Below are 10,108 nucleotides of genomic sequence, written 5' to 3'. Positions count from 1 at the left end.
TCGTTGTTAGACTATTTACATCTTACAAATGTCATATCTAGTGATATTTATGATAAATATTAGTCAGACAGAGTTTGCCTTTATCATATCTGCTCTGGTGAGAGAAGCCAAACAACATAATTTCATAATAAGTTAAAAAAAAAAAAAAAAACACCACAAGCTCCGTATGTTACAAACTCAATCTTTCGTAAATTGTGCTGAGATAAATAAATAAATAAAGCCTGACGTAAGCACGTCTGTCCCCCTTCCGGTGTCGTGTGGTTACTGCGGCGGATGTTGATGTTTTGTTTCGGAGTCTGCTGAACGATGTGAGCTGAATAGTCTCCGGGACGGGGTGATATTTTTCTGTGGCTGTCTTCGCGGTTCTCTCTGTACTTTTCTCGGTAAGGTCTCGCTGTCCGTCGGCATCGTGTCTCTCCCGGTGTCTCTCCCGGGAAGCGCGAGGCCGAGTCGTGCGATGATGGAGGACTTTGATGAGATCTACGAAGAGGAGGAGGAGGAAGAGGAGGACGAGGACAGGGCCGCGGAGGAGCAGCTCCTCAAGTACGCTCCGGACCCGGTGGTGGTACGAGGATCCGGCCACGTCACTGTGTAAGCAACCGGCGGGGCTCACGGGCAACGAGAGACGAGTTCACCGGTACTGTGAACTGGTTAGCAGCCCCGGACTCCGTAGTTGGCTGGCTGCTAGCTGAGTTAGCCGCCGCCGGTGACCTACCGTAGCCAGCTTGCTACAGTTAGCAGCGAGCTAACTCTGCGAGCAGGCGAGGAGTGGCTGGTTAGATATAGCTTTCGTTTTAGTAAGAGTACGTTATCACATAAATACAAACCTTTGATAAGTTTAAAATACTATTTTATTAGCTCTTATCAAGTCAGTACAGTTTGTCCCCGCTATTGTTTCCACTGTTAGAGGACTTGAACGCAGACTCAGACTCGTTCAGGGCTTCAACCAATAATTATTTTGTTACCGTTTCATCTGCGGATTATTTTTTTGCAATTAATCATTAGTCAGAGTTGGTCAGTTTATTGTGATACAAAACGGGAAGGGGGGGGGGGGGGGGGGGGGTGTTCACAGCTGAGAAGCTGTTGCCGTTTTTCCGTAAACAACTCAAATGATTTATCGACAAATCGTTTGGGGAGTCGTCCGATGAATAAACATTGTAACAGGGATTTGAAATTGCTTTGAAGGCAGTTACAAAAACATGTTCTTCTGACGTGAATGTTTTCAGACGTGACACCCCTTCGGGTCATTGCAGAAGTAACGATAGCTGATTTTATCATACAGTTTGGGGAACTTGTGTAGAGAAGATCGGTTGAGCGATGACCCCTCTTAACCCCAGTTTGTTCCTCCCCTTTAATTTTTCACACTGATTGTTACAGCGAGGTCACAGAAATAAGCCGTTTTTATTCCAGAAGAAATGCAAAATAAATATGTAACACACCTCATAAAACACATGTATGAGACTGCGTACAAAGGCAACGGGACAACGAGACACTAGTGGGTGTTAATTGACGTGAATTCACAGTCTACTTCTTTCCGTCTCCACTACAGGTTTGGGCTTAGTAACAAATTCGAGTCAGAATTTCCTTCAGCACTTACAGGGAAGGTGAGTGTCTTGTTGTTATTCATCAGCACATATTAACTATGGTCAAGTCACATTCTCACATTTGCTTCACTTCAGTATTCACATTATATTGCAGCCACTAACCAACATGTACATAATTTTATCATTTTCTTCATATAAAAACGTCTAGATCTTCTACTGTGCAGCATGTTGTCTTTTCTCCTTTGGCACGAACATTAACACATCCACTTATCTCATCATCTAATAAAACACACATTAAATTTCTGTGTTGGGGAATAGAGCGCAGAACCCTGCATACACCTGAAAGGATATTAAATGTTACTATGTTTAACTACAGCATGTAATTGTGCTTCCCTTAGGTGGCACCAGAGGAATTCAAAGCCAGTATCAACCGTGTAAACAGCTGCCTGAGGAAGACGCTGCCAGTGAATGTGCGGTGGCTCCTGTGTGGCTGCCTCTGCTGCTGCTGCACTCTGGGTTTTAGTTTGTGGCCTGTCATCTGCCTCAGCAAGAGGGTGAGTTATCGACCCACACTGTCCCACACTCACATGATCCTAATGTTTAAACATCACACCAGTTTCTCTTGCATTTGCAGCAGTATCACAGTAAATACAAAAATATGTCACATTTTTGATGAAAGCAATATCATTTGATGTTGTTTTTGCTTTCCAGACAAGAAGATCTATAGAAAAGCTCCTGGAGTGGGAGAACAGCAGACTTTACCACAAGGTGAGTACAGAAGACATATATAATTATCTGTTAAGGTGTGTTTTATAAACCATCTGACCACTGTTGCACTCTCTTTGCAGTTGTGTTTGCATTGGAAACTAAGCAAAAGGAAGTGTGAAACCAACAACATGATGGAATATGTAAGTATAAGGTTGAGCATGTTGTTTCTGGTTCGGAAAGGCTGATTCCAGTCGTTTGAAGGCTTAGCAGAGACCAAAATACTGCACAGTGGTTTATAATGCATCGAGGAGAGATTTTACAACTGAAAATATATCACAGCATTCATTTTCATTAGTCGCACCACCCCGAGGTTGACAGTTACCAACAATAGAGTTACAACATTCAGGTTACATAGTCATCTGCCTGGAATGTGCAGTTGCATGTGTTTAATTGCTTAACACAGTGCACATCTAGATGACATGACATTGCATTGCATTGTAGCAAGAGCTGAGCCACATTGAGCTTTTTGCTGCATTTTGTATTGTTTCTTTCTTTTTTTGTTTGATTTACGTTTGGTTTGTTTTTGTTTGTTTGTTTGTTTGTTTTTTTGCTTGAGCCCTTTGCGTCCAGGCCCTTGTAGCATCATTTTAGTGGTCTCATTTAAACTGAATGAAGACGCTGCATTTTTTTCCACACAGTGCTAATGTTGATTTGCATGTTTCCTCTCACCCCTGCTGACACATTCAACATAGGGGTGGGTGATAAATCCTTCTTAGTGCGAAATTTCTGTGAATCTCCTAGCACCATAAAAGTCTTCAAGTCTTCAGTGACCCAATAAGAACTGAGATAGTAAAGTCATTGCCACCTTGGAAGAAATACTATCATGCTACTACTTGAAAAACTGCTGTTGTCTCACAGTAAATGCATCCAACCCGGACTCACGACTAACAGCTTTTTCTCTTATCACCTGCAGGTAATCCTAATAGAGTTCCTACCTAAGATCCCCATCTTCAGACCGGACTAGCCTGACTGCAGCTGATCTTAAACCACCACTGCTGCCCAGCTCTGTCACAGATCCACAATGGCTGTAAAACTCCTGAAAAACTACCCTTCTCAAAATACTACAGTGTTTTTTGTTTACAGGGTAGCATCAATCTTTCCACTTTTCTATATCATCTCTTCTCCCACACATACCTTATCTACGCCCTTGTTTACAAATCCAGCATCCCCACTCCAGCATTGGAGGGAATTCACCATTGAACCATGACCTATCGGACAAGCTGGCACACTGTCAAGCCACGCGAGCCAGCACCAGCCCGTGGGATGTCGGGAGACCCAGCCATGGGCAGTGTTATTGATTTTTGGAGCCAGACCTGGAGACTGGACCCTTGAACTGAGTTCTGTGAGCTACAACTGGAATTTTCTCACTTGTATGTTCCCTTACCTAAGCACATGGCACAGTCAGACCATGATAGAACAAACAGTTTCATATGTTACCTACTGTCACACCGCCAACTTCACCTGCAAAAAAAAAATACACCCCAGTGCTTTTGTAACAGTTGGTTTGGTGCTCTAAATCCTGAACAGAGGCTGCGGCGGCAACACAACATGGAACTCCAAAGGAACCTTCATCCAAATCAACTCTGTAGCGGGCTGACTAGTCTCACAGGAACATGTTGGGCCAGTGGCCAAAACAGCTGAACTCAGAAATGTCACTCTTCGTATCAACTACCAGAACACTCTGATCCTCTCACCCCCTTTCATATCTCTGCACACTTATTGTGCATCACTCTAACCCAGTGACAATCACACACGTTGACTGTACTCCCCATAGTATGAATGAGTCTTTATGCTACACTGTTTACCTGAACTATTTTTTTTTTCACCATTATGTGTGTCCAGGTGATGGACTGGCTGCCTAGCAACCGATTCTTGAGTCACAGTGGAGCATGTAAGCTGGAAAAAAAGCCACTGTTGATGATGAGCTGAATCCCTGGTTTCTTTATATTTTTTAGTATCTCAAGTTTTGTTTACTTTTTTTGGTGAAAGAGAGGCAGTCAGTGTGTGTGTGTGTGTGTGTGTGTGTGTGTGTGTGTGTGTGTGTGTGTTTGAGAGAGAGAAACGTAAGCAAAAAAGACAAATCAGACATGAAGAGATACTCTTTACTCTGTAAAACAGGGTTCTTTCTTTGCCATAACTGATTTTTGTTATTTTGTTGTAGTAATTTATAAGTGCGTGAGTGTACATATAATATGTGCATTCGTGAAATAGGCCTCGGTTGTTGTTGTTTTTTTCTTTTTTCTGCAAAGGTATGCTATGGTTGTTTATTTTTTGTCTCTATGGTCATGTGTCAACACTAAAGCACACAATCGCTTAACACCTTCACATGGCCTCTCTTCCTTATCTGCTGACCTTGGCTTACTTATATGAGTGTTCAAGTTAAGGACGTGGTTTTGATGAAGTTTCTCTGTTTTTGATATAATCTGACTCATTAAATTCAGAGGCCTGGGTTGCCTAAGAGTGTTAGATCCCCTTTAGTAGGTGTTAGTTAATACCAGCGTCATAAAGCAGGATTACTAGGAAAGTTAGCTACATAACTGCACTGAGTAAAAACAGACTACTCCCAGATCAGGAACGTGGACTTTAAAGCTGCAGTATTTTTATATTGAAAATAACTGTGTAAGGTGAACCCAGAGAAAATTATTATCCCACTCAGCAGTTACTCCCAGCTCTACGAAGCATTTTTGTATCTTTATTTCTCTTTGTTTTGGATTTCTGGCCCGTAACTTCTGGTGGTTCACTCTCACTACCCCCATCATCATCACCATCATCTTGTTTGCAGCAGCAACAGCAGGCGACTGTTTCCAGAAATAATAAACCCACAGTACACTCCGTGCCCAGCACCAAACAGCAGCAGACAGACAAAGTTAGCAACTATCTGGTCACAGTGGAGCACTCAGTAGCTGAAGAACCTGATATTTCCTCAGGAATCTGTGGAGACCAATAATGAAGCTAAAGGGAGGGTGAATGTTGGGCCATATGGCCAAAAACAACTCCAAATGAATGCTAATGTAGCTCTCTCTACAGGATGTGTAAATAGGCAACGGTTTGCTAACAAATTTGCTTTATAAGCTTTATCAAGTGATGAGTCATTGCAGGTTTAAGAAAAAAAAAAGTCGCTCCAGGCTCGATTTGGTTCAGTTATCTAGCTAACTAACAATCCTGCTTTGAGATAAAGCCCTAAGACTATTTTTAAAACTGTCAACTTATTTCAGATCATATCATAAAGCACATCCCAGTTTCTTTAAACATGTAATCATTTGCAAGTTATTAGGAGAGAAGGGAGAACAGAAAAGGAAGGTCTTTTTGAATATGATACAGATTTAGCTTTTCCCACTCAGCACGCCTCTTGATTTATAAATACACACAACATACTGACTGAGACTGTCAGATTGTGTATTGCAAGAATTTGAAAAAAAAAAAGCCACTTAGTTTTAGGTCACTCAGCTCTGGTTGATTGTATGGGTCACACTCAGGGGATAATACTAGATAAACAATATGTAGCATTGGAAAATCTCACCGTCAGGTATGTTCCAAAGTTGCACCATGGAGTCAAGTATGATATAATACAAGTCACAGATTACTTGAACAGTTGAAAAAATTATGTATTTGGAGTTTGTTTTCAAATTGAGACATGACCCCGAGAAAAAGACGGCTAACTTTTTTATAATCTCTCTGCAGGCTTCCTGTTTGGATAGGAAAGGAAGCACCTATACAAAGCTCAGAAACTGTGTTGGTTTAAATGTTAAAAGACCCATATTCACTTGATTACTGCAGGGCTGCCTATAGGTTCATCAGTCACTTTTCTATTTTTTTTTTTTATTATGGTCTGTTCAGTGTAAATCAAGGCATAAGGCCATATGCAGATTATCTGTGGTGTGCGCACGTATGTGTGTATGTGCACGGTGTATGCAGATGCAAATGTTCTTCGTAGATCTCAGACTGTGATTGAACCCTGCACAGAAAAACGAGTCATTTTTATATAATCTTGCGTGTTCTGTGTGCGTTCGCGTGTATGAGGGAGAGAAAGGTATATGTACATATGACTCATGGGCAGGTGTATGTACAGTAATAAACTACCAATAAACAAGGCTATGAGCATACTCTGCAACCCAGTGTGATTTTTAATTTTAATGCAAAAGCTCAGTTTTCCTGCTTGTTGACATAATGTTTCTTTGAAAATTCAAGGTAACAGGATATCGAGAAGCACTACCTCAACAACTGGATTTGGTGAATTAGTCTTGAGGATGTTCTCGACTGGGGCTTCGTCAGCTCTACTGTTTGGTGAGAGATAACAGAATTCCCAAAGCCCAGTACAAACAGGCAAACTCCACAGTCTCAAAACTCTACTCTAGTCTCCCTACACTGGAGGAACAAGGGACATTTCAATGCAAACCAAAGCGGTCAGACGACCAATACGCCAACACTGTAGTGTTTGAAAGACGTGGGCATTTAGACGAGCAAGCTCTAACAAAAGATGCGATCAAGTCAAGTTATTTCTGTCTCTGCTGCTCTCGCAGGTTCCCTAACATTATTGAAGTTCAATTCTAAATAGGAGTGTCCCTCAACTAACATTTCAATGAGGCATAATACTTGACTCTGCTACCTGTGTGTATGTTCCACAGTTATAATGGAATCAGCTTACTAACTGAATCAAACTGACTAAATACACTTGAAGAGTGGGAGGGATTTTTCTACAAACCAAAGCCACAGTCATATGTCAAATTTATTTAATATCTTCATTACTGACCAAATTCACTCTGAGATTTCTCTGAGACACAGCCTCTGTACTGTTGATCTTCTTTTCAAGATAACTCAGAGGCCGTTTCAAAGAAACTGCTCGGTTCACCTGTAGAGTTGACAATCGTCTCAATTACTTTTAGAAAATCTGACCTCTGTCCATTGACAAGGAAATGCATCACATCTGTTTCTTCAGGGGGAGGCTCGGGGCAAAGACCTATAAGACAGGATGAATTAATGTGATTTAATTTCATGAATTTCATGGAAGAGACTCTTGATAGCATCAATTAGTGAATGCATATTCCCATTGATCTAACATAACTGTGGTTAGTTACCAAAATTACTCAATTGTTTCAGCTATTTTGTTACTTAAGGTACAGAAGGCTGCAGATACTGCAAATTCATACCTCCCTCTGGGTTCGGACTAAAAGTCCAAGGTAAATCCAGACACTCTCCCTGCTTCTTAAACTCTTCCAGCTCAGCATCAGTCACAGTGCGTCTTTTGCCTGAGAGACATGAAAAATACAGAATTACACTTTCCTGAGCAGAAATACGACATACAGAATTTTAAGTGCAGCAAGGGGTGAAAATGTTTGGAAATCCCACATTTAAATGGTTAAAGTCAGGATGTTACATCACTCTGTCATTTTTGATTATATATTTCTAAACGCATTATTATTATTGTTGTTGTTATTATCTTACTCAGTAACACAAGACCTAATCCTAGGTGCTGAGCCCTTCTGAGCAAGAGACAATCCCGGCAGCCAGTTTTCAGTAGGTTTATTGGAGACAACTTGAAAACACCCTCTGGGGAGCACAAACACACATACGCACGCACGCTAAACGCTGTTGCAATGCCAGTCACAAAGTTCAAATCTGTTTATGCAGGTGTGTCGGGCAAAATATTTACACTGCATGTTTCATTACTCTTTTGGCCTGATTTACTCACCTGGCGGAGGAGGGTGTTCCGATGTCTCGTTGATTATGGCTGTAAGACAGAAGCGAAAGCTTTAACAGGTATAAATTAATTGTAGATTTGTGAACCTCAGGGTCTTGTCAACCTCTGCTATTCACACGTGCAGTATACTGATATATTGCATCTTTTGATCAGTCCTGTCAGTGTCTAATTTTACCAACATGCCTTCACGATCAGGGTTTAAATATATTCTAGACACTTCCTCTCCCTTTAATGGTCTTGCATGCTACATTTTTGACACTACAGTGTCCTTTACAGGCCTACATTGGTGTCCTACACAAACATGTTATTTTCTCCATGTTATAAGTTTCGACACAATTGCTTTGCCTCCAGCTGCTGGTTTCAGCTGACATTCATCACTGCACTGCTGGCACAGTTTCATTGCAGCTGCAGTTAAGATGAAGCTTTCGCAAAACTTCAGTAAGAAAGATCTGCTCCTTTAAGTTCTACTTTATTCCTGCATCACTTCCACTTTCCCATGCTGTCAAAATCCCTACATTCATACACTTCTGATGCCGCCAACTTGAGCCTGCGTTCCCCAAGCCCATCAGTCCCTGGCGGCTGTTCTTTAAATACCACTGTAATTCTGTCATTCAATAATTCATTCAATAATTGCAATAATTATTGGGTAACCCACCTTCTCCCCATCACCACCACTGACCTCAGGATGTCACTGATGATAATTTGATTCTTCCTCACATGACTTTCGTCTAAATTTTGTTCATAAAATCGTATTAGATTCTGATGACAGTTGACAGATTATTTCATCACTGTCAACTGAACCTGACCAAACCACACCTACACAATCCTAACCCAGTTTTCAGGGAATTACACTAGAGCAGACTGGAAGATGAAGACTGGGGCACATGCTTTGAAAAGGATAAAGGGAAGCACCTCGTCCACAACACAAGACTCAGCTCAAAACAATATCCACCATTCAAAAGCCATATCTATCCTAATTCAGACAAGTTGTGCCGCATCTTTGAACGTCTTCCCAGAGCTATGGCCATGAGGTTGAGAACAAACACCTGGACTGCCATCTTTGAGATTCTAGTCCATGAACAATCACTGAATGACAAATTAAAGGATATTTTAACATTTTAATCATTGCTGGCAAGAAGAAGACGTTTATTAAATTGAAAGCTGTCAGCAACCCCTAAGGCACCCCTGTGGCATAGCAACCTGATGATGTTAACAAGAGGAAATGAAAAAGAGAAGTTCCTGCTGAAGGGAAAGGCATAAGTTTAAATAATAAATCATGAATAATGATAAAGTAGCCCACTCACATGGTTGGAGAGCGTTGTTTTCCAAGGTCATCTTATTTATGAGTGTGACACAGAAGCCAAACCTTTGCCAAGTAGGACCAAAAATAGGATACAAACAGAGATATAAACTGATAAATAAAATTTAAACTTGAATCTCTGTGGTTTGGATTGTTAGAGTTGAATAAAATAATTGGCTAATTTAAGATTTAAAATTACAGTTTTACTGTGTTTGTGAAAATGACGGCATCACTCTCATTAGCAGCAGAGATTTTCAACCACTGGCTTTCCCGAAAAGAATTTATTTTCACTTCAACATCTTGGATGTTGGCACTTTCTGCCACCAGCATCCACTTGCCCAGCAACTGAAAAAGAACGTGTCTTCCTCAGTTGCACGAGATGACAAATAAGAATTTTTTTTTTTTTTTACAAAGATGAAGAAAGTGATAGCTCGAAGCTCACTGGCATCACAAAGAGAGAGAGAGAGTGAGAGACAGGCGACAGTTGAAATGAGAGAGTATCTTACTTGGTCTCTTCCTTGGATTTCAAGAGGTTGGATTAGACTCTCGCAGCTCGTCAATGGAGCTGACTGTCCGATGGACAAAAGACTGAACACAGTCGCAGCAACAAGAACAGACTCCATCGTGGTTTGTCCGCTTCAACCTCAAAACTAGTGCATTTAAGCTCTGAGGCTCACCCCACATGAAATGTCCTGATTTGTTTACAAATGTTGTAATCGAGTTTAAAGGTGGAGAAAGGGAAAAGTTCACTGACTTTTATGCAGAAAATGCAAACATGCTGACTTGTCAACAAGTGGG

At 41.1% G+C, this 10,108-nt stretch overlaps 2 protein-coding genes across 3 annotated transcripts; one reads left to right on the top strand and one right to left on the bottom strand.

Moving 5' to 3' along the window:
* The first annotated feature begins 297 nt into the window (after window positions 1–297).
* Window positions 298–5,815, top strand: chic2 (cysteine-rich hydrophobic domain 2). Its single transcript, XM_041035489.1, has 6 exons — window positions 298–591; window positions 1,550–1,604; window positions 1,943–2,098; window positions 2,256–2,312; window positions 2,393–2,452; window positions 3,226–5,815. Exons 1-6 carry the CDS (start codon window positions 458–460, stop codon window positions 3,274–3,276), a joined length of 513 nt encoding a protein of 170 aa, XP_040891423.1. The 5' UTR covers window positions 298–457; the 3' UTR covers window positions 3,277–5,815.
* A 1,210-nt stretch (window positions 5,816–7,025) lies between these two features.
* On the bottom strand, window positions 7,026–10,000 carry LOC121180251. Of its 2 annotated transcripts, XM_041035483.1 has the most exons (7): window positions 9,817–10,000; window positions 9,510–9,655; window positions 9,315–9,376; window positions 8,002–8,040; window positions 7,755–7,859; window positions 7,460–7,558; window positions 7,026–7,269 (listed from the first exon to the last, which is right to left on the bottom strand). In XM_041035483.1, exons 1-7 carry the CDS (start codon window positions 9,931–9,933, stop codon window positions 7,118–7,120), a joined length of 720 nt encoding a protein of 239 aa, XP_040891417.1. In that variant the 5' UTR covers window positions 9,934–10,000; the 3' UTR covers window positions 7,026–7,117. The 2 variants fall into 2 exon arrangements, with proteins under 2 accessions (XP_040891417.1, XP_040891418.1); XM_041035484.1 differs by lacking the exon at window positions 9,510–9,655 and having other exon boundaries at window positions 9,817–9,953.
* Window positions 10,001–10,108: the final 108 nt, after the last annotated feature.

Source organism: Toxotes jaculatrix, chromosome 4 (genome assembly GCF_017976425.1).
Source record: "Toxotes jaculatrix isolate fToxJac2 chromosome 4, fToxJac2.pri, whole genome shotgun sequence".
NCBI lineage: Eukaryota > Metazoa > Chordata > Actinopteri > Toxotidae > Toxotes > Toxotes jaculatrix.
The sequence above is the reverse complement of the archived record's forward strand: the minus strand, read 5'-3'. Positions and strand labels throughout refer to the sequence as shown.

Bases quoted from the DNA above. Each gene is read 5' to 3' on its own strand.
- LOC121180251 (XM_041035483.1), bottom strand. From the start codon at position 9,933: ATGGAGTCTGTTCTTGTTGCTGCGACTGTGTTCAGTCTTTTGTCCATC. The intron at 8,041-9,314 runs GTGAGTGGGCTA...TCTGTCTTACAG, and splicing joins AAACAACGCTCTCCAACCAT to CCATAATCAACGAGACATCG. The intron at 7,559-7,754 runs GTAAGATAATAA...CATGTCTCTCAG, and splicing joins ATTAGGTCTTGTGTTACTGA to GCAAAAGACGCACTGTGACT.
- chic2 (XM_041035489.1), top strand. From the start codon at position 458: ATGATGGAGGACTTTGATGAGATCTACGAAGAGGAGGAGGAGGAAGAG. The intron at 1,605-1,942 runs GTGAGTGTCTTG...TGCTTCCCTTAG, and splicing joins CTTCAGCACTTACAGGGAAG to GTGGCACCAGAGGAATTCAA. The intron at 2,313-2,392 runs GTGAGTACAGAA...CTCTCTTTGCAG, and splicing joins ACAGCAGACTTTACCACAAG to TTGTGTTTGCATTGGAAACT.